Source organism: Electrophorus electricus, chromosome 18 (genome assembly GCF_041902795.1).
Source record: "Electrophorus electricus isolate QZ-2024a chromosome 18, ASM4190279v1, whole genome shotgun sequence".
NCBI classification, from domain to species: domain Eukaryota; kingdom Metazoa; phylum Chordata; class Actinopteri; order Gymnotiformes; family Gymnotidae; genus Electrophorus; species Electrophorus electricus.
The window spans coordinates 13,191,875-13,219,690 of NC_137514.1; the positions used below are offsets into that span (position 1 = coordinate 13,191,875).

At 38.2% G+C, this 27,816-nt stretch overlaps 1 protein-coding gene and 1 long non-coding RNA gene across 8 annotated transcripts; one reads left to right on the top strand and one right to left on the bottom strand.

Annotated features, from left to right (window-relative positions):
- Positions 1 to 1,243: 1,243 nt before the first annotated feature.
- On the top strand, positions 1,244 to 15,286 carry LOC113582624 (sodium/potassium-transporting ATPase subunit alpha-1). Of its 6 annotated transcripts, none has more exons than XM_035535011.2 (23): positions 1,244 to 1,297; positions 1,579 to 1,640; positions 7,216 to 7,329; positions 7,453 to 7,512; positions 7,715 to 7,918; positions 8,134 to 8,247; positions 8,338 to 8,472; positions 9,336 to 9,453; positions 9,603 to 9,871; positions 10,325 to 10,633; positions 10,817 to 10,951; positions 11,035 to 11,227; positions 11,340 to 11,515; positions 11,615 to 11,751; positions 11,836 to 11,986; positions 12,078 to 12,246; positions 12,332 to 12,486; positions 12,628 to 12,751; positions 12,920 to 13,065; positions 13,190 to 13,320; positions 14,609 to 14,710; positions 14,821 to 14,912; positions 15,137 to 15,286. In XM_035535011.2, the coding sequence occupies exons 2-23, from the start codon at positions 1,581 to 1,583 to the stop codon at positions 15,163 to 15,165; spliced, it is 3,123 nt and encodes a 1,040-aa protein (XP_035390904.1). In that variant the 5' UTR covers positions 1,244 to 1,297; positions 1,579 to 1,580; the 3' UTR covers positions 15,166 to 15,286. The 6 variants fall into 6 exon arrangements, with proteins under 6 accessions (XP_035390904.1, XP_035390906.1, XP_035390903.1 ...); XM_035535010.2 differs by having other exon boundaries at positions 1,277 to 1,320; XM_035535012.2 differs by lacking the exon at positions 1,244 to 1,297 and adding an exon at positions 1,309 to 1,323.
- Positions 14,907 to 21,562, bottom strand: LOC113582626 (uncharacterized). 2 transcript variants are annotated; one of them, XR_003411174.3, is made up of 4 exons: positions 21,425 to 21,562; positions 16,258 to 16,331; positions 15,936 to 16,118; positions 14,907 to 15,137 (listed from the first exon to the last, which is right to left on the bottom strand). It is a non-coding gene; the product is annotated as an uncharacterized LOC113582626 (long non-coding RNA). The 2 variants fall into 2 exon arrangements; XR_014118355.1 differs by having other exon boundaries at positions 15,931 to 16,118.
- Between the last annotated feature and the right edge of the window lie 6,254 nt (positions 21,563 to 27,816).

Consider the following 27,816-nt stretch of genomic DNA (forward strand, 5'->3'; position numbering starts at 1 on the left):
GCCCCCTGGTTCCACCCTCACACTAAACACTGATTACTCTGTGTGCCTAAATCCAGCATTGTATGCAGAGAAGTCCAGAATGAGGGCATGCAGAAAATTAGCAAGAAAAAAAAAACAAAACAAAAGCTAAAAATAAAAAGTCAAGAAAAATGTTAATGGAATTAGCCATTTTGAGAGGAGGACCATAACATTCATAAACTGATCTTTAGTAGTAATTTGTTGCTCGATTAAGATATAACTGTGTGTTAGAATTGAATATAATACTCCAGTATTGTACCGCTTCCTGATTAACAGCAGGAGCACTCATCTTGAGCCTTGGAAATGTGCTGTTACATCAGCTGAAATGGAAAAATTGTGTGTGTGTGTGTGTGTGTGTTTGTGTGGCGAGCTATGCATAAACACCACTATCCAATACTGTAAAAGGACTGGAGAAAACTCCTCCCTCTAGCACTTTTAATGTCTCGAATTCCAATTTTTCTGACGCGGAGAAATTTAAGTTAGTCACGGAGTCACTTAGTCTCCATTGCTGAAAACAGAACTTGAAGTGCATGTCTCTCCGATTCAAAGTCACAGAGCACCGCCAGCAAGGTAGCCTTGTAGGCGTGAATGGGAACAGGGACACATTTATGATATAACCTTACACCCTGGGCGTTGCGAGTGGCCACTTGTATTCATTTTCCTATCCAAGTTCTCATAACCAAGAACGGAACTACAAGTGGCGATGCTGAAATGTGTTTCGTGGCGCGTTGAGTAATGTGTGTTACACACATGCCCCGGTGCACACAATCTGTGATTACACAATCCTAGTCGCGTTTGTGTGGATGCGTGCGCATGCATTCCCCTTTCTTTACGTCTCTCTGCCCTCCCCGAACCAGCGTGATGCCTGTCCAACTCGATCCACCTTACGCAGCCTCTCTTCGTCTTTGCTCGTTCACCGACAGCCGTCCCGGCTCGTTCTGTGTGCATTCAACGCAATTTATTAAAGACACAAAATAATTCTATGGTCAGTGTCATGCTGTTCGAAACATTCGTGTCTGTTGTAGTTAATTTGTCCCTCTTTCATTCAGGATAAATTAAATCCTGAAGAATTTGTTCAAAACATTTTATCATGTACTAGAGGATAACGTAGCTACACGTAGCTGGTCACACAGCGTATTCCAAAATTCTGTTGATTTTTGCCTGTAAATCTGATTCAGTCAGCAGGGGGTGGGGGGGTGGATTAAGAGACTCAGGCTGCAGTGTCACAGATGTTGAAGCTTCTGACGCGGATTAAGCAGCTGACATGTGGACCTCTTCTGTGAGTTCGCTCTTCAATCTCAGGTTGCTGGTATATTTCTCCCACTGGCTTTCAAAAGCTTTATTAGTAGCGTTAGTGGTATGACTGAACTTTAGGCATGTGTGTAAATTTGAACTTGGACCTCCCATCCTGTTGGCGTAAACTATATTAATAATGAGTGATTGTTCTTTCCTGAATGTTTTCCTATGCTTATTGCAGAGGTCAGCCTTCTCATGTATCAAACTGGTTTCCCTTATGTGAGGACAGGCATGCTAACACCGTCATATATGTTTTATATTTAGATATGGGTACTGTTTCTGGAATGTGTCATGGAGTATCCTCCTATCCTTTTAGAAAAGACATGGTGAGTCTTCCACAACTTTACAGTGCAGTGTGAAAGAGAGAGCAGAACAGTAACATTTCGCAATGACATCTTTCCCAGACAAGTTACCCTGTTACCAACTGAAACAGAGACAGAAAGATAGGGGCGGGGTGGTACTGGCTGTGACAAAATAAAAAAGGAATCTAGGGGAGTGAAGAAAAGTGTAGGAGAAGCATGGGAGTACCTGGTTCAAGGACATTTTGGTCTGACACAGGGAGTTGTAGGGCAGAGGGTGTGCCAGAGCAGGAACATGGGCTCCTCCTTCTGTTCACATGCCCGGACTAAACTTTTCCACTCCTTTCAAACATGCTGTTCCTCGCTGTGTCTTTGACCCTGCTCTGAAGACTGGCTTTTAGTAACACAATGTCCTTACAGCAACGATGAAAGGCATGTATTGAACATTTTTACATGTTCTTGAGAAAAATCTTGAACATCTATACCATGAGAGCATGTAGTAGAGCCTTTTCATGTGTACTGTGAATAAATATTTGGAAATTGAACCTCTCTGCTATTCTGTGTCATATTGCTATGCTAAGCTAAAATCTTTGACCTCATGTGCACATCTGACATTTGACTGAACTGAGGTCAGCAAAAAATGACACAACTGGGTGGGTCCAAATTCTGTTCTACACAGTTTAAAGTTCATAACAACTCAAACTTGCTTAAATAGTGATTAAGCAACAGTATGCAGGAGGGAGGAAAAGTGTGGCCTACTCACCATAGATTCATACAAATATATAATTTTATTGTTTAGTTATTGTTACTAGGTGCATCATATGCCTACTAGTTTTATGTGACACTTGGTTCAGTAATTAAAATCACATACTATTAATTAGGTAATAGCAACAAAACATTTTCATAGTAAACTATTTAAACTGTAATAAATCAAAACTGTTTTTTATTCATGATTTCCTAACTTACCATTGTTGGAAACATGTTATCGTGTTAATATAGTTTAATTTCATTATCACTATCTACTGAATAAAAGTCATTCAGTGCCAAGCCATGCATCTACCCTCATCTCCTTCACTGGGTCTCCTTCACATCCACAGTAATTTACCTTCAACACAGTGTATCCTCAATAAATGTGAATGTTACAATAATTACAAAATAATAGCAAGCATGTAGTCAGATATACAAACTTAGCACCAATAGTCTGAATTCTATCTGTCAACCCCTTCAAGTTAACCCCTTCCAGCTAGCGCTTCTTTGACTTACCAGTGGTAAAACATAAGACTTTTACTCACAGTACACTCTACATAAGCACTTTCTGCAGATTAGTTGGCATCAAGGTATGCAGTTTCTTGAGGAGTCTGCAGTTTCAGTGAGGTTAAATGGGGCTTTTAAATCTATTAAAACCAGCCAATGTTGGGATGAAATGAAACAGAATTTGCGATAAATGTTCAGCTGGACTCAGCCTTCTATAAGTCTTCCCTTTCTTGGGCTTTTAGGTTTACTGCTGTGTGGTGAAATCTTAAAATTGCCTGCCTTTTTGCGCTTCACTGGCTCTTTGTCATTGGAAGCTTCATTTTTGGGAGCAGCAAAAATAAAGAAAAATGAAGAAAGAAATTAAATTGGGAAATGGGAGTATAAGCTAACCACAAAGTGAAAAATACTTGAACTATCTCAAAATACTTGTTACAATACAGTAAAACACTATGAGAGCATCAAGAAACCCACAACAATAATAATAAATACATATTTAATGTTTACCATATGCACATGCTATCATAAAACCCATTGGTAATAACAGTTTTGCTTGTAACAAAATACAAAGTTATTGTTTTTACTGATTGCTCAGTGTTACTGTAGCTCATAAACATGGCAAACAACAAGTGGCAATTCAGCATTTCAGTGTTTTCCTACAAAACTTTTCTTTTGATGATGGATTTTTTTTAATATGCTCTGTGGGTGGAGGCTGATTAATTGCAACCCTTTTTCCATGACACTGATTCAACCTATGTTGTCGTAGTATTAGTTTACAGAAAACTTTGCACTGATAGCTTGTCTGTATCTTGAAAACTGAACATTTTCCAGACTGTCCCTGCTTGTCTTTGTATGGAAAAGCTAAGAATTAAGTTGGTTACAACCGTTGTGCTTGACTCTTTCAAAAGATGAGGAAGGGGGCCAAGAGCAGGAAGAATAAAAGTGAACATGTTTCTACAGTGGGAGGAGTGGAAAATTCTGTTGTGGGGGGTGGGTGTAGTCTGGTAACCTGAGCCATAAAGACTAAAAATCCCTGTTCAGTGTCCACTCTTTTTGCCCTAAGTGCACACACACACATACACACACACATACACACACACACACATACACACACACACACACAAAATTGTTCTCTTTTTCTCTCCTCAGCTAGTTGGGAACAATGGTCTCTCACATGCACTATGCCTAGCTCATACAATAGACTCCTGTGTGAGCAACTGTCTGACTGGTCGCCATTCACAGACACAGAGAAGGCAGGACTGTGTGTCCTGAGATTCCACACGGTACTATTTGGTACAGGAACAATGAGCAGCCCTTAAACACTCCATTGCTTAAATATTCATGTTTCACATAGATTTTCAATTATAACTAAACATTTAAATTACAAATATTTGTTTATAAATATACAAATAGTGTATTGTTGCATATTCTTTTAATGTCTACTAAAAAACGGTAATGGCAACTCATTGCTGACTACATTTTTCATGCTTCTATTTTGACACTATACACTACCCCTCACTTTGTAAGACAAGTCTGACATGTGCCTTAAAATTCAAGCAGTTCAATCTAATGTGTTCAAACTAAGGTCATGCTATCTAGTTCATTTAACATCACATTGCTAATTATAATCCCTGTACAAGGCAAAAGACAAACACAAATACAGACGGCAGACCATTTTCTTTCAAACTTGACATGTTTCTGCTTCTGTCCTTAGTGTCTGTGACACTTCCCTCCCAGTGTACATAAAGCCGTATGACTGAGAGAGTGTCTCTTGTAGACAGATTGATCACTCTTATTGCTCTGTGATGAGCTCTCTGTTCTTCCCCAGGGTTCTGTAAGTGCTTTGGCTTTTTGCTGCCAGTGGAGAGAGAGAGAGAGAGAGAGAGAGAGAGAGAGAGAGAGAAATACAGCTACTATTTTGACAAGGCAGAGCAAAAAGGTGGGTTCGGCAGCAGACAGAAATGTAGCAAACAAATGTCAATGAATTGTCTTCCTCTGGGAGCAGTTCACACCAAGTTCCCTGGTTGTAGTTTCTGGTCACGTATCCCCAGCCCCAGACTCCCTGTTAGAGACAGAATGCCCCGCCCCCGCCCACCTCTCTCTTTGCTGAAGTGCTGCCTTGTGTCACGCCCTAGGTCCACTGAGAGACAGGCCCTGAGCCACTCTGGTACAATAACTGTCACATGCAGACACCACAAGGGATGCACAGAAGTGATTAATTATAGGATGTGGCATGGAAGAGATAAATAAGGGGTAAAAACACTTGCTGCAGATCAGTAATTATTTCATAGTTCAATAGACAGTGCTTGTGTTATAGTGTGTGGTGCTTTAATGTAAACAATTTATAACAAAATGCTGACTATTTGTAGGGGTAACATATTATACTCATAAATATTATAAAAATGGAAAAACCCATGAAGGACATTTTTGAAGAGTCTGTTTTGAAGAATGGCGCTGGCGTTTAGATTGATTAAATCAATTATGAGAGTGGTACAGTGGTACTAGGGACTATATTGTCTACCCAATTTTCATGTTTTCCCTGATGTAAGCCACCAGACCATCTCAGCTCCATCAGCTATATTGGCTCAGGGGTCAGATTGTGTAGAGGTACGACTGTGAACTGGTGAACTACTCTCAACGTGGCAGCCATCGTAACTGTTCTGAACCACTGGGTCAGTATTCACAGTGAAGTAGTCTTTGAGCCATTTTTTACCCCAACAGCAAGAGTTTGTGATGGCTGTTGGTGAATTTATATTGAATTGTATATTGTTTTATAAGACCCCTCTTGCACTTTTAAAGAAAAGGACCCAGTGTCTTTTGCATGAATGAGTTAAAGGGTTCAGTATTCAGGTCCTGTATTATTCTCTGCCCTATTGATCCAAAGGACATTTTTGTCGTGAAAATGGATTCTTGGGTATAGGGTTACATGTCACTTGCTGGCTTGAAACTGGTTTTACTACTTCAGTGGCCCTCTCTCCTGTGCAGTTCAAAGTTAATGAATGTTAGAGTTTTATGACAGGCAAGAATGGAGATTATTAAAATGTAACCACATCAAGCAACATAGGCTTGAGTTTTAAACTTTAACAAGGTTAAATGTTCAGTTTGGTTCTTTTCAAAGAGCCTCTGGATGTTAATGACAAAATAAAATTCCTGCACTCTGGATTTCACCTTGACTATTGACCTCACCCATGGATGCACTTCACAGCCATCAGCTGCTGCTTATGCTACCAGTTCCTTCACCCCTTTGTCCCTGACAAGGGAGAGACTTTTCACATGCAAATAGAACTTCGTCAGCCACAGCTATGCGGTGCTAGTGAAGGGAGTGTGAGAACCAGGTGAACAGCTCAGACTGGGGGAAGGACACAAAGCTTTGCACTCTCTTAAACTTTGCAACACTGGCTGACAACAAACAGACAGTCGTTTACAAAACACATGCAAGCTTCATAATCACTTTCAACATGATTATATCCTTAGAATACATGAGCAAGTCACTGCAGGTTTTCATTATTTCCATTTATTTATTTAATTTTGGGGTAATTGAGTGCAATGATATATGTAATATCCAGTGGCAGTAAAGAGTCCTACACCTTTACAGTGAAAACATTTACAGGGAAAGGTAAAAAGAGAGAGAATTAGCAGGAAAGTTCATGGATACTTGTTTAACACAAACAAGGAGAAGATTTCAATGATTTCTCAAACCCCTTATCAATAAATAAGGGCCTGGTGTTTGTAAATGATTTACCACCATAAGAATGCCACTGAACTCTCTTGCTACATAAGCTCATACAACTAACTATAGTTTTTACAGAAAAACACATTTGTCCTTTGCCATCGGCTGTGATTGAAAGTCTGTATGGATGAAGGTTGAATCATTTATTAAAAAAAAAAAAACCCTCACCTGCCTAACCCCTCCCAATTATATTTGGGTCTCCTCCCCTTTAGGCAGGTGAGTTGGTGGGGTATAAAGGTTTGTGAATCTGGTTTGCAGCCACAGGGTCTCTCCTGTGACTCCAGAGAGATTAACAGGAGGACTGGAACCAAAGAAGTTGAATTTACGGCTAAACGCTGAGTAAAATTGAAATAGAACAGGAAAATGGGATTTGGAGTAAGTGCGCAACTTTTTTTTTTTTTTTTTTTGTGAATGCAGGGCATAGTTGAGCTGACATATATATATATATATATATATATATATATATATATATATATATATATATATATATATATATATATATATATATTCTTTTTTTTCTAATAGGTTAACATGCATTATTATATATTGGTGCATGGGTTATCTGTTTTCATACTTTTCTCTTCACCTAACTGAGTGCATTTTTAAAAATATTTTGAACAGACAGGGAACGACAAGTACAAGTTGGCAGCAACTTCAGAGGATGATGGGAAAAAGAAGAAAAAAGGAAAGAAAGAGGAGAAGGACATGGATGATCTAAAGAAAGAAGTTGATCTGGTGAGAAACTCTTCCAGGTTATCCCAAAGGCCAGAGGCCAATAATCATGTTGTTCTTTTAAAGATTGTTTTGTTAGATTTATTGCGATTTACTCAATTTTGAATTATATTTGTTTCCTGATAGGATGATCATAAGTTGACCTTGGATGAGCTTTATCGCAAATATGGTAGTGACCTTAACAGAGTGAGTTCTAATTATATATCTTGCTACACACACACACACACACACACACACACACACACACACACACACACACACACACACACACACATATGAAGCTGAAGAGTGTGTTATGAAGCTGCAACAACAAAGTCTGTTACACCCTAACTTGTCCCAACCTTGTCCATTAATAAATATCCAACATGTTTTCGAACTACGTAAAAAGGGTTTGACTGCCTCCCGTGCAAAAGAGATCCTTGCACGTGATGGTCCCAATGCTCTGACTCCGCCTCCCACGACCCCGGAATGGGTCAAGTTCTGCAAACAGCTCTTTGGTGGCTTTTCCACGCTGCTGTGGATTGGAGCTATTCTCTGTTTCCTGGCTTACGGAATCCAGGCTGCGGCTGAGGAAGAACCAGCAAATGATAATGTAAGAAGACTCATAAGAATTTAGCCAAGTAAATTTACCTGAATATTGCAAAACAGCACCTTCTTCTCATCATACCCCTTTCTATCTCCCCTATCTTGGTCTCTGTCTCTCTCTCTCGCTCTCTCTCTCTCTCGCTCTCTCTCTATCTCTTGCTCTCTCTCTCCCTCTTGCTCTCTCTCTCTCTCTCTCAAACACCGGCCATAATCTTTCTGCAGCTGTACCTTGGTATTGTGCTATCTGCTGTGGTGATAATCACAGGATGTTTCTCATACTATCAAGAGGCTAAAAGCTCAAAGATCATGGAATCCTTCAAAAACCTTGTACCACAGGTATAAAAACATAAAAACTTTATCACATGAAGAAAGGTATTTTTTATATTTATACAAGATGTTTCATTTAGTTGCATTTTGGTAATATAGCAAGCCCTGGTTATTCGTGATGGTGAGAAGAAAAGCATTAATGCTGAAGAAGTTGTGGTCGGTGACCTTGTGGAGGTTAAGGGTGGTGACCGAATTCCAGCTGACTTGCGCATTATCTCTGCACATGGATGCAAGGTGATATCATCAAATCCCCTACAAATAATACTGCTGACTTTGTCAGTGCAAGCAACACTGAAATTTCCTTTTGGTATTTTCCATCTCTGAATGTTTCAACTGCTACAGCTATCAATGTGTTTCCACTTTGAAATCCATAAAATCACTCATTCTTGTTTATTGAACTGGCCAAATTATACCTAGGGAATTAGAATCCAAGTGTACATTTTGTTTATCTTGCTATTTTAAATTACTTTAAACTTTGATGTACATCAAAAAATTACATTATAAAGGCCAAAGTTATCAATTCTTTTCAATATCCATGCCTCCAACTTTTCAATCAGTCTCAATTTCCATTGGTCACCGCAAGAACTAAGACTGTTGTGTCTAATCATTTTCAAATTTCAAAGTTCTTCAAATTATTTTGTTTTTCCACATGAACTATATCTAAACATGGTCTACAACCACAGTTGAATTCACACAAGTACCTGTGGAACACAAGAACTATATGGAAATATAATGATCACAAGAACTGTGATTATTATGCTTCTATATACAATAACTACAGAAAATTCCGACATACTTATTTATTCATTATATACATCTTTTACATTTTTTTAGTAGTGTAAGGTTATTTAGATTTAGATTCAGTTCACTATACCCATTGACGTTTTTCTTCATTCTTCCATCCCTTAAAATAATCACCTATAAAATACTATTAAATGTTTTATAAGATGCAACAGTTTTGGCCCTTAAGTTAGCATAACCAAAAATAAAATAATTTAAGTCAGTAACTAATTAACACTTGTAATGTATTAAAACATTTAAAAGGCTCTTTATAAACTGTTTCCTAACAAATATTAACTTCCTACTTACCTTGTCAGGTGGACAACTCCTCTCTCACTGGTGAATCTGAGCCCCAAACTCGTACTCCTGACTTCTCCAATGATAATCCTTTGGAAACAAGGAATATTGCATTCTTTTCAACAAACTGTGTTGAAGGTAATAACAAATAAACAAAATGGCAGAACTGTAAAATACAATACAAAAAAAAACAAACAAAAAACAACAAAAAAATCAAAACATTGTTTTAACAGGACAATGAAACCTAGAAGACATTGAAAATGTGTGCATATGTTATTCTTCCTCAGGTTCTGCCAGAGGTATTGTTATCAACACTGGTGATCGCACTGTGATGGGTCGTATTGCAACCCTTGCCTCAAGCCTAGAGGTTGGACAGACCCCCATTGCCAAGGAAATTGAGCACTTTATCCACATTATCACTGGCGTGGCTGTTTTCCTGGGTGTGTCCTTTTTCATCTTGTCACTGATCCTTGGATATGGCTGGCTGGAAGCTGTCATTTTTCTTATTGGAATTATTGTTGCTAATGTGCCTGAGGGTCTACTTGCCACAGTCACTGTGAGTAAAAGTAGTAATATTATCCATTTTCAGCATTAGTAGCCACTTAAACAGATCTATAAAACAAATATTCTGCAAGTCAATTATACCAAAACACATGTTTGTGCTGTGTAGTGCCTTTCTTGGGCAGAAGTGAGTTCAGTCAGATTTTACATTAAGAGCAAATGGATAAATGTATTTGGGACCATGCAATACATTGATTAAGATGTAGCTGATTGATAGCCATTTTGAAAACTTTTGTCAGCATACATACAAAATTGCTGGAGATATTGTCTAAGCCAATCAGCTGAATGTTTTGCAGTGACCAAAACTTATTATCATCAATTTATTATTTTGTGTAGGTGTGTCTAACTCTGACTGCCAAGGGTACAGCCAAAATAACTGAAATGTAGTCTTTTAATTGCCTAATGTGCTTATGACCAAAACTATTCAATTTTCTGCTGCTAATTGCAGGTGTGTTTAACTCTGACGGCCAAACGAATGGCCAAGAAGAACTGCCTAGTGAAGAATCTTGAAGCTGTTGAAACTCTTGGCTCCACCTCCACCATCTGCTCAGACAAGACAGGAACCCTCACTCAGAACCGAATGACTGTTGCTCACATGTGGTTTGACAACCAGATCCACGAGGCTGACACTACAGAGAACCAGAGTGGAACCTCTTTTGACAGAACCTCTCCTACATGGTCAGCCCTTGCTCGCGTGGCTGGCCTGTGCAATCGTGCTGTCTTCCTTGCAGAACAGAGCAATGTTCCCATTCTTAAGGTTAGCCTTGCTATCAATTAGCTATCAGTTTGTTTATCCTCCTCATTCCCTTTAAATGTAAAAAGCCCAGACCCTTCCAACCATATCAATAGCTTTTTATTTTATGTTTAACCCTGTAAAAGGGTAAAAACACCTTTAAGATCAAAGCTGCTGGTGTAAATTAAATCGAATCTTCTTTTAAAGAGAGAAACTGCTGGTGATGCATCTGAGTCAGCTCTACTGAAATGTATTGAGCTCTGCTGTGGTCCAGTGAAGGATATGAGAGACAAGTACCCAAAGATCTCTGAGATCCCTTTCAACTCCACCAACAAATACCAGGTATGCAACAAATATTCAGTCTTTTGCAACAAAACCACCTTAAGAAACAACTGGAAGTCCTAATATCATCTCTATTGCACCAGCTCTCGATCCACAAGAATGCAAATTCCTCAGAGTCTAAACACCTCCTAGTAATGAAAGGAGCTCCTGAGAGGATCCTAGACCGGTGCTCATCCATCATGATTCAAGGGAAAGAGCAGCCATTGGATGATGAGTTGAAGGATGCTTTCCAGAATGCTTATGTGGAACTTGGGGGTCTTGGAGAAAGAGTTCTGGGTAGGGCACTATATATGAATGATATCTACACATAGCCTTCATAGCTGATTCACCTTACACATAGATATACTATAATTAAACTCATGAAAACCAATAATGTCCTCTCTTGCAGGTTTTTGCCATTTTAGCCTCTCTGATGACCAGTTTCCTGAGGGCTTTATATTTGATACTGAGGAGGTGAACTTTCCCACTGAGAACCTGTGCTTTGTTGGCTTAATATCCATGATTGATCCTCCACGTGCTGCAGTACCAGATGCAGTGGGCAAGTGCAGAAGTGCTGGAATCAAGGTAAAGCTCTTAAGAATGACAGTGTGCTGTATGACAAAGGCAACCAAATATATGTAGGCAACCATTGTTCTCCATGTCAAAACCTTTATGCATTTTCAGGTTATCATGGTTACAGGAGATCATCCAATCACAGCTAAAGCCATTGCTAAAGGTGTGGGTATCATCTCTGAGGGCAATGAGACTGTAGAAGACATTGCTGCTCGATTGAACATCCCCGTTGGAGAGGTTGACCCCAGGTAACTTCAAATCTTGGGAAAAATAATTAATCTCTGCGGTCCCAAAGTCCTTCAGATGTTGATTGAAACAACATTTGTTTGCAGGGATGCAAGGGCCTGTGTGGTCCATGGTGGAGATTTGAAGGACATGACCCCTGAACAATTGGATGATATCCTGCATCACCACACAGAGATTGTATTTGCCAGAACGTCTCCACAGCAAAAACTGATCATTGTGGAAGGTTGTCAGCGACAGGTACCATGAATGAGCTCAAAATTAACTTTCTTCCTACATCTTGAAAGATAATGGTTAAATACTTTACAGTATTTTTTTCTTTTGTTGACAGGGTGCCATCGTGGCTGTGACGGGTGATGGTGTCAATGATTCTCCTGCTCTGAAGAAGGCTGATATTGGTGTTGCTATGGGCATCGCAGGATCTGATGTCTCCAAACAGGCTGCTGATATGATTCTCCTCGATGACAACTTTGCCTCCATTGTCACTGGTGTTGAAGAAGGTAGAAAATGTACAAATCAAATCAACCATAATGATGGCAATGCTAAAGCTTGTTTGTTTTGCTGAAATTATTACTTCTTTTCTAGGCCGTCTGATCTTTGACAACTTGAAGAAATCAATTGCCTATACACTGACCAGCAACATTCCTGAGATTTCACCTTTCCTCCTTTTCATTATTGCAAATATTCCTCTTCCTCTTGGCACTGTGACTATTTTGTGTATTGACCTGGGAACTGACATGGTAAGTACAATGGAGTTTATTCAACCTCATCTTAACTCTTATTCAAAAAAAGCATGTGGTTCACCTCTTAGAATAGACCCATGTGGTATTGGAAGAATGTAAGGAGGATGTGATATGACTTTAGTATTACTTGTATCCCAGGTTCCTGCTATCTCTTTGGCTTATGAAGCTGCTGAGAGTGACATCATGAAGAGGCAGCCCAGAAATGCCAAAACAGACAAACTGGTGAATGAAAGACTCATCAGTATGGCTTACGGTCAAATTGGTAAGATAACTCTCACTAATCAAATGATCAAATGACGTATCATTTCAGCTTTCTTCTGTTGTGTCAAAATGTGTCATGCAAGAGATATCAGGCACATGACTGAGCTACAAGAACATAATCAAAATCAGTCCTTCGCATTTGTTATAATATCTTTCTCTGCCTTCATAGGAATGATGCAAGCTACTGCCGGGTTCTTCACTTACTTTGTCATCCTGGCTGAGAATGGATTCTTGCCTGCAGACCTAATAGGAATGCGTGTCAACTGGGATGATAAATATTGCAATGATCTAGAAGACAGCTATGGCCAACAATGGGTATGCATCCCAAATGGGATTATGTAGACATTATAAATAGGTTTGGATTACTGAGGTTTCCCAGTACATTCCACTACAACTACATGTTGATTCTAATCTTATTCTTTCCTTATCGCTGTTACAGACTTATGAACACAGGAAAATTGTGGAATACACATGTCACACTGCGTTCTTTGCCAGTATTGTCATTGTGCAGTGGGCGGATTTGATCATCTGTAAAACCAGAAGAAATTCTATTCTACAACAAGGAATGAAGTATGTAAACAAAATAGCAAAAAGTAGATTATTAATCAAGCTGTTAGTAAGATTTTTGGTGTAATTGCAGAATGTTTTATACATTAACAAACAAATTGAAGTAGAGGATTAAAATTATATATATACACTGCCTGAACAAAAAAAAAGGTCATACACTCTAATATTTCGTTAGACCGCCTTTAGCTTTGATTACGGTAAGCATTCACTGTGGCATCGTTTCCACAAGTTTCTGCAATGTCACATTTATTTCTGTCCAGAGTTGAATTAATTTTTCGCCAAAATCTTGTATTGATGATGGAAAATTTGGACCACGGCGCAAAGTCTTCTCCAGCACAGTCCCAAAGATTCTCAGTGGGGTTTATTTCTGGACTCTGAGGTGGCCAGTCTATGTGTGAAAATGATGTCTCATGCTCCTTGAACCGCTCTTTCACAATTTGAGCCCGATGAATCCTGGAATTGTCATCTTGGAATATGCCCGTGCCATCAGGGAAGAAAAAATCCATTGATGGAATAACCTGGTCATTCAGTATATTCAGGTACAAGCCTGACCTCATTCTTTGAGCACATAACGTTGCTGAACCTAGACCTGACCAACTGCAGCAACCCCAGATCATAGCACAGGCTTGTACGGTAGGCACTAGGCATGATGGGTGCGTCACTTCAGCCGCCTCTCTTCTTACCCTGATGTGCCCATCACTCTGGAACAGGGTAAATCTGGACCCATCAGACCACATGACCTTCCTCCATTGCTCCAGAGTCCAATCTTTATGCTCCCTAGCAAATTCAACCCATTTTTGCTGGTTAGCCTCACTGACAAGTGGTTTTCTTAAGGCTACGCAGCTGTTTAGTCCGAATCCCTTGAGTTCACTTCACATTGTGTGTGTGGAAATACTCTTACTTTCACTATTAAACATATCTCAGAGTTCTACTGTTGTTTTTCTACTGTTTGTTTCCACCGCACGTTTATGTGATTGCCGATCACGATCATTCAAGATTTTTTCTGACCACATTCCTTCCTCAAAGACAATGTTTCCCCACTGTCCTTCCACTTTTTAATAATGCGTTGGACAGTTCTTAACCCAATTTTAGTAGTTTCAGCAATCTCCTTAGATGTTTTCTCTGCTTCATGCATGCCAATAATTTGACCCTTCTGAAACAGATTAACATAATTTCCAGTACCACAGGATGTGTCTTTCAACATGGTGGTTTAACAAATGAGAAACTACTCACTGCATCAATTATTGCTTCTCTTTTATTCTTTCTCTTTGTCTCATTGCCTTTTTTTCAGGAATAAAATCTTAATATTTGGCCTGTTTGAAGAGACAGCATTGGCAGCCTTCCTATCCTACTGCCCAGGAATGGATGTTGCCCTTAGAATGTATCCACTCAAGTAAGATTCTCTCACACCTATATGGTACCACATACTGTATAGTATACAGTGCTAGTGAGATCTTCATTCAATCATTCATTCATTCATTCACTGCATTTCATCGCCTTTAGACCATCCTGGTGGTTCTGTGCCTTCCCATATTCATTGATCATCTTCCTTTATGATGAGGCAAGAAGATACCTTCTTAGACGGAACCCAGGAGGTATGAACAAAGGTCTCTTATGGGTGTGGTTCTTTTATGTGCTTCAGGAACATAGATATAGTTTGTGGTATTCTATCTGAATAAGCCTTGCACTGTGAAAGATAGACTAGAGAAAATATCCAGCAGGACAAACAATACGTTGCCTGATATCATGCTGATATCTGTGCTTCTCTGTTTCATGGCATGAATGATGTTTCTCTGGTCTGTTCATCCCCTCTCTTTAGGCTGGGTGGAAAAAGAGACATACTATTGAACTAAGCAGACTCCACCAACCCACTCCAAGCAGTTCATTTATCTGTGTTACTTCTATGCTATCAATTTGTGTTCAAACAAATATATATCTTATTTGAAATTAAAGTTAACTAAAGCAATGACCGTGAGTATTGTCTATTGTTTTTTTTTGTTTGTTTGTTTGAATATTACATTATGTATATCTGCACTATATAGTCCATACATAATATTTCTGCACTAGTCTGTAATGTAAAGAAATGCAATGTATCATGTGTAATCATGCACATGTACCTACCCACTGCCACAATCATTAACCTCAATTCAGTTGTTCTGCTGATGTAGGTCATAGTGCCCCACTAGGAATCTTTCGAAAATGATCCTTCTTTAGTTTTAGCAGTTCACATCATGGCACAAGTACCAAACTTTGACAGTATATAAACTGCACACTGATTCGCAAGTTAGCACAGATTCTTTGTGAATTACTATTCATGAGTTGCCTCATAAGTGCATGCTGGAATTTTAAAATGTATGCTGCCACACTGTACTTCACAAGCTATTTCCTCTACAAAGATGTGGCTTAGTTTCTATAGTTATCAGGTGTTAGCATATGAGTTACAAATAGCAACACAAACTAAAAATGAAGACAACAAAATATCCCATCAACAAAAAATTCCATTTTTATGGCTTCTATAATTACTGTGCTACAAAGTACTGAGGGCTGAATCACAGAATGATATATTCAGAATATCTCACCTTAAATACTTATTTGCGCTAATATGAATTATACCTTACTTGGAAAGCACTGTTGATCATCATCTATGTGGTATCATCTATGGTATCTCCACTGATGCTTTTCTTTCTTCTGTCGGCTTCTGCCGAGCTCCAGTGTGTCAGGTAGGGTGACCCAGTGTTTCTTCCAATCCCACTCCAGCAACGAGCAGCCTCTGTCAGAAATGTGAGACTGCATTGCTCTAGCTAAAGAGAAATGATCAAGCATTAGTCTATTGTGAGGGAATGTTCATACATATCAGAGGGCTTAATGCGAGTTAAGGAATATGATAATGTCTCCTGTAACCAGACTGAGCAAAATGTTTTACAATCCTCTTATGGGCACCTGACTTGTTGCAATCCATATAGTTTATGTTTGCGTTACTTGAGCATCTGGAAGGATGAGTCATGATGAAAACCCTGAGAGCAGGAAAGGCAAATACATTAATTTACATAATATATACATAATTTAAAATTTAAAAAGTATTATACAGTACTGTGCAAAAATGTTAATATGAACTGTTTATTTACACTGGTAATGTAGATATTTCATACTCCATGTTGACTAAATATACATTATTGTATAATTTCTCTCAGAGTCAACTTCTTTGTTGTATAGCATAAAACGACATAAATAAATGACATATTTCCCCTTCACATGAGGAGAATACTGATAGAGCCACCACATAACACTGGGACAGTCGGAGGCATGTTAAATGGAACAGGGTATAGGCCTATGAGAAAAGATCACATTTATACTTTTAAAAGAAAATGTTTGAATTTTTTTTATAGTTTTGTGCAAAAGAGGATGTTAAATAATTGAAAAAATATTGAGAAAAAATGAAGAGCAAGGTATAGTTAATAATAGATTAACCTAAAACAGGAACAAATCTTATAACTTTGTAACATGTAGCCTTAAAGATTTCATCAAGCTGAAAAGCATGGCATGCTTTTTAACATAGCATAGTGAAGAAACATATGAACATTCCATTCTATAAGCTTGCTCTCAGCTGGACCAAGGTTTTCACTGCTGTGCTCTGCATAACCATGGCAAAGATTCTGTCATGCCAAATTGATATTTTTTGTATATACATTAAAAACAGGTTTCTTAACAAGCTGAAGGTGTTCAGTCATTCTAGTGTTAATGTTTCAGTCATGGATGCAAGTGAATCATTTTTCCACAACTCATGTTGGAATTATTTGGAGAGGAGTGATCAAAGCAATTAGCTAAAATACTGCTATTTATACAGTCAAACATTGCATCTCATCTACATCAGAAGATATGGTACAGTATGGTACTATATGCTGGGATGGTGCATTGCGTGCCTTTGCATGACAATAAAATATCAAATATGTTCAGCATGAATGGAAAAATATACACTGATGCAACTGTAAATAAAATAAAGCTCCTGTAGCTCAAGGGCCACCAATATTATGGGTTCACTTACCAGGGAGCACACATACTGTTATATTGATTAAAAGGTATGTAAAGTATGTAAGTTGCTCTGCATAAAAGCATCTACCAAATACTGTAAACATAAAAACCAAAGTCACAAACTCCAGGCCATTCACTGCCCTCTGTGCAGAGGTAAGATGCTAACAGCCACTCCCTGCTCAGGTGTACAGAGGTAGAATGGGTGTCCCAGAAATAGTCACCCACATCTCTGATTGGTCTGAAGGACGAGCTTTATGACGCTCTTGTGGACAATAGGCCTAACCACACTGCTCAGAAATCAGTGAAATGTTTGAGCAAGCACATACACTCAGAAGATAGAAAGCTTTAGTACCATCAAAGATTAGATAACAGTACAGAAATGCAGAAATCTGACAATTGTTTCCTCATACTTACAGAGGAACAAGAGCTCTCTTGCCTGTGGTTTAAAAACTTCCTCATCAACACATCAAGAGCTTATAGACATATCATAGTAGCCTAAAAGGTATTTTTTGTGAAGTCCCATTGGAAATGCGCTAGAGTGAGAATGGAGCTGAATACCCAGTGTGTGCTTCTGCTACCATGAAGGATATCCTTCCACACAGCCTGTTTGGGTGAGCCTGGGTTTCAACCATGATGGCCCTCCAAACTAAATACAGGGCCAGACTCATCATAGAGGATTGTCAAAAATCTCTCCACGCATTGAGTACATCAGTCTCACACAGCTGCAATGCTCATCCTGAGTTGATATTGCAAATGATTTCTGAAAATGTTTACAGTAACAAATTCTGAATTTAAATTTTTGAATTAATTAGAAATACCCATGTAATTTATTTTTTCATCTCAAACTTAGTGATTTATTTTAAAAACTTGTAGAATTGGGTAAACTTTCCATCATTTGCATCCTGATATTAATCAATAAAGGGCAGCCCTGTCTCTTTGACTGTCCTGGCTTCTGTAATCAGAAACTGTCTGGCTGTAATCAATCTTCACAAGGGGGTTAGAATTAAGCGTCACCCTAACTCTTCCCTACATGTCAGTTATTTTGCTTGTACATGCAATACATAGAAGGAAAGCTCATCTCTAAGCATGCATGTATTTGGAGGGATGTAGGGTTAGGGAGTGGATGGCTTGACTCCTTCTGGGGCTATGTTTAGCAGGCATTAATGAAAACTGCAAAATTTATTACTGCAGCTTGTAAATGCCTATTCATTTAGGACACTGGGACTTGTTGCCAAGTAGCTCAGGTTAGCATTGTTACCTAATTTAGTTTGTTAATGAACATATTTGAAAGCAAGTGATCTTTTTTATTTTGTCATTTTAGCAAAAGTACAAGAGAGAAACTATGTAGGCTGCATGCCTGTGGTTTGTGGTTTGTGTAGGGAGGCATTTGAATTTTATATTTAAAATTATGGGTCTAAAGAAACAAGGTTGAGAACCACTATGTGTGTGTGCCTGCACACATGTGTGTGCGAGCAGGATCCAATTTAAATGTAGAAGTTTTTAATTTTTAGTTTTAGTTTTAATATTTAAATATTTGAGAGGTAATCTGTGTGATGATGTGAAATGTTACAATGTGACAATATTCATGTTAACAGTCTACCTCACATTTAATTTCTTGCTGATATTTATTTCTTACAGATACACACACAAGATGTAATGGCTAATCACTAAAATCACTAATCACTAATGCAAACTACAAGTCTGGGGGGGGTAGTGGAAAAGGGCAATGTCTGAAACACTTCTTATAGGTTCTTCACTTCCCCTTATTTCTCTCTTTTTCTCAGGGAGGAGCCTCCTTGACTCCTCCCCTATCCCTCATGACTTCAGTACTCAGTAGGACGTCTGGTAACTAGCAAAACAGAAGATGCCCAGTTCTCGCAGTCCTCTGCACTCCCACAGTTCCTCCTCTCAACACAGCCATCCGTGCTCAAAGATGATTCACTGATCAGTTAAACTCAGGAAACATTTTAATGTTGAGTGATACAAATTTTTATACACTTCACTGTGTATACACACAGCAAAACAAATGGTTTTGAGGATCTTCTGTAGGACTCAAAGCATACAGAGAGAAATTAAAATTGTACCAGTCTTTCAGGCTATGACTTGAGACTGATGTGGTGTATTCTGTTTATATTATCAAGACTGTCCTCTGTAACCACAAGGGTGTGGTAATTTAGTTTTGCAAAATTCATCAATCTAGGTCTTGTCAAAATGAAGCTAATAAATCAACTACATCCAGTTCTGGAGTTCACGAGAGTTCAGTAAAATGGAAAAGATGAGGCTGACAATAACATCACTGAATTGAATTCAAAAGAAGGGCAGAAAAGCATGAAATCTGGGGGATTCAACAAAACAATACCCTCTAGTTTATTGTCTCTCATATTTCAAATCTGGTTTAAGATACACTGCTTTTCATTTTCATTATTCAGAGTAGCATCATTAGTAAGAGTACAATGAAAGCATGTTCATTCACCACCCCCACTGCCATTTCTCTTCCACTCACAGTAAAAACCTACCACAAAAACACACCACTTAGAGTAACAAACAGCTCTCATACATTTATTTATATCTTTCCCTTTAGCACTGGTGTAAACTCATAGAATGCATCATGCCCTGGCTGGTATCCAGTCCGCCCTCACATAACACACATGCCAACCACAGCATTCAGTCACCTCCCTGGTCCGAATCACCCGCTAATTGAATTATCACTCACACCTGTTCCTCATTCATTTGCTTCCCTATTTAAACTCCACAGGTAGTATACCACAGTGCTTTCAATTTAAGGTCCCCGATGTGGGCAGGGACTTTACAAAGCCTGTTTCTTGGCTTCAGTTTCTTCCCCCCCCCCCCCCCCCCCTTTGTATTCTGCAAATAAATGTTTTTTCTAGCTCAGCTCTTGTGGTTTGCTACTGCTTCAGCATGTCACAAAAAAGTAAAGTTATTATATAGTACTGTGAAAAAAGTTTCAGATAATCTTACCAATAAGCTGTTTGTCTGAGTGTTAACTGTTTATCTGCATGTAAAAGGGTTTAAAATAGCCACTAATACAATGCAACATCAGTGTAAATAAGCAACATTACAAAAAAAAAAATGCACTGTATCTTCCAGAAAGTTTGTGAAGTATTTTGAGATGCTAGATGAACACATTTGGGTCCTAAACATCTATGATTTATGTGCGAGAAAATATTTTGGTATGACCATGACTTCAAACAGCTTAAAAGCAGATGAAACCAACTGGGCAGAACGCAGTTTCAATCACAATACTTTTTAAAGAACTAAAACATTTACTGACCTAATCGGTAACATTAAAGATAATTTTCTTTGGTGGCCTTAAAATTCTGAGTAGTCTGTCTTCATGTAACAGGTTCTGACTACAGTCAAAAATGTCTAAACAATTTCATTCTGAAATGTATATTATTTTTCAACCTTACAGACTGTTTTATTTAATATGTTTTTATTGGCTTGTAACATTTCTAACTCAGAGTTGGCTTAAGAAATTTGTGGTTAAATTTTAAATTTGGGTCTTTTTTTAGGGCACAGTATGATGTAATGTTTGGTTTTAATTTACAGTGTGGAATAACAGCATACAGGTCATTCGAATTATGAAATTTTTGCCAAGTTTCTATTACTGTATTTGTTTTACTTTGCAGTTTTGGTATTGTATGATAAATATTTGAATTCATTTTAAAGACAGACTTAGGCTAGCATGGTTCTATGATCTAAGATTGCCAGGCTAAAAACCTAGCTGAACACTGCTAGTAAATTCATGAATTGTGTCTTTTATACTCTAAACATTTTGTGAAACATCCTACAACACTTATAGCAAGGAGACTGGTTAATGTCACATCAAGGATCCAAAATCAATTTAATTTGATGTATTATCATTCACATTTATCTCATTTAATTTAAATGGTTACTTCTTGTATATGAAAATAGAATATGCTCAACAGAAGACAAAGCCATATATATATATATATATATATATATATATATATATATATATATATATATATATAGTAGTGAAATACACAAGGTTTCCAGGAACAGATAGGTACACTGATAGTTTTCCTTTACTTACATGACAACCTCCAAAGTCCATAGCAGAAAGTGTCTGTCTTTCTTTCAAAAAATGACTCTCCGCAAGTCTAAAACAGGTCAACACACCTTTATGCTTCATCAGCTCCCTGCACAGAGGCAAACAACTATCAGCAAAAATGGGAGGGGTTTCATGACTAATTTATTCATCAGCCAACCCACCATCCCACAGGTAGGTCATCTGAACTTTTCAATGACAGCATGTGTCTTCCCAACACTACTGTGTGTCCTTAGTTAAAGAAGGGCAATCAAACTGATCCCAGCTGGTAAGAACCTATTTTTGTCTTGCTTAGTGTAGCTAAAGTACATGTTAAAAAAAACTGTCCACCAACAGCTCACCCACGTCCTGAATGTTTATAGTATTCTTACAAGGATGCATTATGTGTGTGCTCACTGTGGCTGTATCACACCCCCAGTGAAGGTCATCAGTGCCATCATCCCTGTTCTAGTAGATGGAAAACCATGTACTGTAGTGCTTAGTGATCTAGCCCAAAGATTCCCATCCATGTTCATGTACAATACCCAATCCATGACTGTATTTATTCTAACTCACAGTTACCACAGCATCTAAATGTCACTCTTTTCTCCACAAATCTAGAAGCTTCCAAAAAGTGCTTGTATATAATATATACAGTAAGGATATGTAAGTTATAAGGATAAATCAGAGTGGTAACTATTGGCACAATTTGATGACAGTAAAAATAAATGAACAAAAATGAATTTTTTTAATAAATAGCTTTTGCGTGGTTGTCATTGACGAGTTAAAATGACTTACCTGCATGGACACTTCATGTATCTAAAATACCTAAAGACTTGTACACAAACAGTTCAATCTCTTCTTACATGTTTAGGGAAGTCCTTCAGCAGGCTGACACTGAGACATTCAAATGGTCTGCCTGTATGAGTCCTTTTTATTCAAATCTCTTCCCTTTCAGGTGGGGCAGAGGCACATACCAAAAAATGCCAATAGACATGAATACAGGCACACATAAATACGTCAGCATGAAGAAAGGGAAGAGAGTGAATATTTCTTAACTGCTTTCAGAAATTTGCTACTCTGTGTTAAGGTAATGCTGTTTTTTTAGCCAAGTTTGTGCTTCTCCAGGTTGGTTTCTCTGATATTGTGCACATATAATTATTTTTTAATATTTAACACAGAGAGCAAAAGTGATTTTGGCAATCTCAGTGGACTAAACAATGAAAAAAATGGATGTATGTTTATGACTTCCACGCAACTTCAGTGCAATTGCTATAGTCAGAGGTCTTGAAAGATTGACTATTAAAGTCAGACTTTTTCTAAAGTATAATTAAAAATACAGATATTATACAAAATATCTAGGCAACTTAATGTAACAGGTTCCACCTTAGGCCTTAATTTTTGAGTGATGTAGAAAAAATCGTGTACCTTGCAAATGTATATTCAATTTCTTTATTATTTCTTCCTGAAGTTCTTTGACTGTCAGACCTGAGAGGATCAAAATATAAAACGTCTGAGGGGAGACAACAGGAAACAGGAACTACAGAGACCACAGGAGGAAGCAGTTTGCTTGGCACCACACAGAAAATATTTGTCCAGTCAGCTTATATATCCTCTTTGCCTTTTGATGATAATATAGAAACTTGTTGATACTATTGTGAAACCTCGGATAAAAAACTCAGAACAAGGTCTGTCAGCCTCTGCTCTTCTCAAGCGTCCACAAGAGTTATGTCCACCAAGCTGATGGTATGACCGCATGGAGTCACACCAAATGACACCATAAGGGGTTCCATATGTTCCGCAAATAAGAAATCTAGCATCCTTCGGTGTACATTCCATGCATTCAGCCTTTCTTCTTCCAAGATTTGTGACAAAGTTTGATCCCTCTGGTTTGACTATTTTACTTTACTTTGAAACTCCCCTTTGACTTGTTTTTTAACACTTTATTTAAACAAATTATTTTAAAATTTTACATCTGCAAATATCCTTTACATACCTGGCTGCCCTTGCATAAATTAGGAAAGGGAACATGGTTTGAACTTCTGGATGAATGATGTTGTAGTCTGACTGCCAAATAGCCCTTGAGGCCTAATAAATATAAAGAGTGAACAATAAGAAAGTTGGGGGTGGGGGGGAGTAAGCAAAGTAAGGAACACAAAATAACCTGTATGTTGTCACAATTATGCCCTCCATGGTGTCGTGGTTCCCATAGCAACGCCTATCCATGTGCATCCTTGTATTGTTTTCACATGTTTCCACCTCCCTGTTTAGTTCTCCACCATTGATTATTGTCACATGTTCCTTGTTTGTACTCTCCTTAGTTCTGTTATTTAAGCCAAGTGTTTGTATTCCCTTTGTTTTTGTATGTTATCCCTATAGTTTCCCGCAAGAGTTTTTTATCGTAATCTTGTTGTTGTTCTTGTGTTTTCGTTTTAGTTTATTTTCTGTTCTTGTATGGTTTGTCTCTCCTTTTGAGGTTTTGTTAGCCAGTGTTTTGTTTATTTGTTATTTTGTCTTCATCAAGCTTTTGTGTCAATAAAATACTATTGCTTTCGTACTTGCATTCGACTCTGCCTGCCCTGCTTGACATCTACCGCATATACCACTATGCGTGGTAGATGGAAGGTACAGGTATTTCAGTTATTACTTAATTAAATCCACAGATGATGATGATGATAATGATGATGATGGTTATTATTATTATTATTAGAAGTAGTAGTAGTAGTAGTAGTAGAAGTATGTTGTTGTTGTTGTCACTGTTGTGTGCAATGGTTGGTGTGCTGGGTAAACGCTTGAACCTCTGAGTACACTGTAAACAGTAGCATACTATGTAGGCTGCAGATCCCACGTGTTAAGATTGTGCAACTCAAGTGGATCTGACCATTTTAAACAGATGTCTCCCTTTATTTAGGAGCTCCAGAAAAATAAAGGAGGAGATAAACTCGTTATATGATTAAAGAAACTGTTAAAGTGGAGGGGGCAGGGGAATGTGGCATTGTTTTTAGATGGTGTCAAGTGCTTTGTGTGTCTGTCCTGTCTTATCCAATTGGTCCAATGTCTGTATGTTTCTCCTACCTTGTTTCCAGTTCTTTTTTTTATTTCCTTTCACAAGATGCATGGTATGGATGGGATGAATGGGAGGGAGGTTGCTGAGGTTGCTGGAGAGGGGGGTGCAGGGGAGTGGAGGGTGTTGGGTGGTTGTGGTACCTCATCACCTTTATCTCTGTATGATCATATTCAAACAATGAACTGTGTGACATCACTAATGAAAAGTAAAAAATGGAATTAAAAATTAAGTTCATGGCCCATTAAAGGTCGGGGGTAGTGATGTGGCTAAGGAATACTGGCCTTGGCATTTATTTTAAAACAAGAAAAAATAAAGCAATTGCAATGCAGTCTCTGTGTGTAAAGTGTGCTATTTGTGACTATAAACATGTAGCTTTAGGGTGTGTTTGTGGAGCTGGAATGTTTTCTGCCTTTTTTAGCCTTTCATCCATTATCTCAACTGTTTTGCTGTTGTTGTTGTTGTTGTGTGCAATGGTTGCTGCGCTGGGTAAACGCACTCTCTGAACCTTTGAAGCCTTCCTGACATGAGTACACTGTACACAGTAACATACTATCTACGCTGCAGAATACACGTGTTGAAAGTTTGCACACAGATAGTTCTGAGCATCTTTAACAGATATCTCCCTTTACTCCCTTTAGGAGTTCCAGAAAAGTCAAGTACAAGATAAATAAATGAACTCATTATACAATCAAAGAATCTGCAATGTAGTCTATGTTTGTAAAGTGCGTTCTTCTTACTATAAACATGTGGCTTTAGGGTGTGTTTGTGGAGGTGGAGGGTTTTCTGCCTTTTTTAGCCTTTCATTATGTCAGCTGTTGTTAATATTATTGTTGTTGTTGTTTTGTTGTTCTTATTGTTGTCACTGTTGTGTGCTGAACTCATTTATGCTGGACATATTAAATGATATTAAAATAACACTAACATACTGAGAAAATTATGCTATTGTGCTAAATATTTTTGATGTTGTGTCTTTGGTCAGTTTTCAGCAACCCTCATTTTTGTTTTGAACACTTTTATTTTGTCTTGCAGAATTGTACCATGAATAATGTTTCCAGCCCACCTCCTCCTCCACAGGGTTCAGTCTTTTTGTTTTTATACATTTAGCAATGTCCAAGCATTTGTGGTACAGGTTTTTATCTGATAAGATGTCCGTACACCTTGTTGATTTGGAGCTGAAAGAGCAGATTTCTTCAAGTCTGGTCTGAGAGTCAATGTAAAAGACAATTAATACACTTGCTCAAAGAATTAATCTGTCCAGTTAGGAAGCATAAATGAATGTGGATCATTTTCTCCTGCTTTGACACAAATGAAAGTGACAACAGGTGCATTGGAGAGACAACAGCAAGACAACCCCCAAAAAGGGAATGTTTTTATAGGAGGTAGCCTCACACAATTATTCTCTCCACAATACTGTAGTTTTGTGTTTTGCTGATGTCATTATCACTACTGGTAGCATGAGGTGGTATGTGAAGCTCATTCAGATTGCACAGGTAGTCCAGCTCCTCCAGAATGTCTCATCCATATGTGCCATCACAAGAAGGTTTGCTGTGTGAGATACCAGCATAGTCTGAGGAGCATGGAGGAGATACCAGGACACAGGCCAAGGATAGCTGGACAGGGCCATAGAAAGGCATCAACCTAGCAGCAGGACTGGTATCTGAGCCTTTGTGTGAGGAGGAACAGAAGGAGCACCAAATTGTCAGAAACAGACTCCATGAGAGTGTCATGAGAACCTCTGGGATGTTATGTATCATTGCATGCAATGCCACTAAGTAGTGCCACAGACTCAATGATGCCTTGATCCAGGTCTGGGAGGAGATCATCCAGCACCATTCACTCTCATTAGGAGCATGCCCAGATTTTGTCAAGAGTGCATACAGGTATGTGGGGGCAATATACACTACTGAGACAAACTATGAGTTGCCATGATGAATCACACAAATTGGATCAACCTGTATTTTCAGTTTTTTACTTTGATTTTCAGTGTGATTTTGAAATCCAACCCTCATTGTGTTGGTGATTTTGGTTACCATTGAGCATTCTCAATTAAGCACACAATTTATATCAGTCAAGATTTTCAGCTTGAATCTTTCATTCATTTTTTTGAGCAGTGTGTTTTTACTGCATTGAATTACTGCATGTAGGAACAAATGGAAAGGAATTGCTCAATGTGGAAAGGAATAAATTAGTACATGTCTGACAAGACATTTTAGACATAAAACAGACTGTAGTGAAAGAGGTAGGCTGTAGTGCATATGCTGAAAGGGTTTTAGCTAACGAGGTGATCAGCTCTGACTGAGGACTAAATCTAAATGCTCTTCCAAAAATACTTTAAAATTTTGTCCACAAACATCACACCCACATCCTAAATGTTTATGGTGTTTTTTTTGTTATTCTGCTGGTTTTCCACTCTGGCTTGAGGATAAGACACATGTGCAGAAACATTTGTTGTTTTCTGCTGGCCTTTAGCAATTTAGCTGTGTTCTGGAAAGCAAAAAAAGTCAGTCTCCACCTGCCAGGAGGCTGGAACCAAAGCCTGAACCCAGTGCTATTAAGCAGGGCACATTTTAGCATTATGCTCTCACATTTTAGCAGTGGTCTAACATTAAAGCATTATGATCTCAAATCTTAGAATTATGGTCTCACATTTTGTCCACTGTGAACCCAGACATGAAGTGATACTGCTATTTTTGGACATTTGTTGTTACACATCAACAGCAGCTGTCACCTTTGCCTTGGTCTGCCTTAATGTGTCAGCTAATGAAAATGGAATAGCACATTAGTTAAACTGGGTAATCCAGTTAAAAATTAATTCATTGAAATTGACATGATTTTCAGTAGAGTTCAGTCAGAGAAGCAATGGAAAAAGATAAAAAAAACATGAAATACTTTGTGATTCAGAGTATAATTTTTACATATGATACCCTACAAAAGCGAGGACCACCCAACATATTGTAGCTAGAATATGATTATTACATATAAAATCCCATTTGGACAAATGTTTGAATAAGGTGTTTATGTGACAAGTGCCTTTCTAGGAAAATTGTCATATTACAGGAAAATTGGAATATTTCTATGTAAACATGCAATGTTGAGGAGTTTAAATGGCCTACCTGTATGGATATAATGTGTATCTATACAATACTTTAAAAACTTTTCCACAAACAATTCACCCACTTCCCAGATGTTTTGGGAAGACTTTTGCTTCACTGCCATGGAGAAATGTAAATGACCTACCACTATGTCCAGGTATGACCAAACCTCCTCCCCTTTGGACAGGTAAAATTTGTGAGGTATAAAAGTTTGTCAGCCAGGTTTGGACAAACAGATA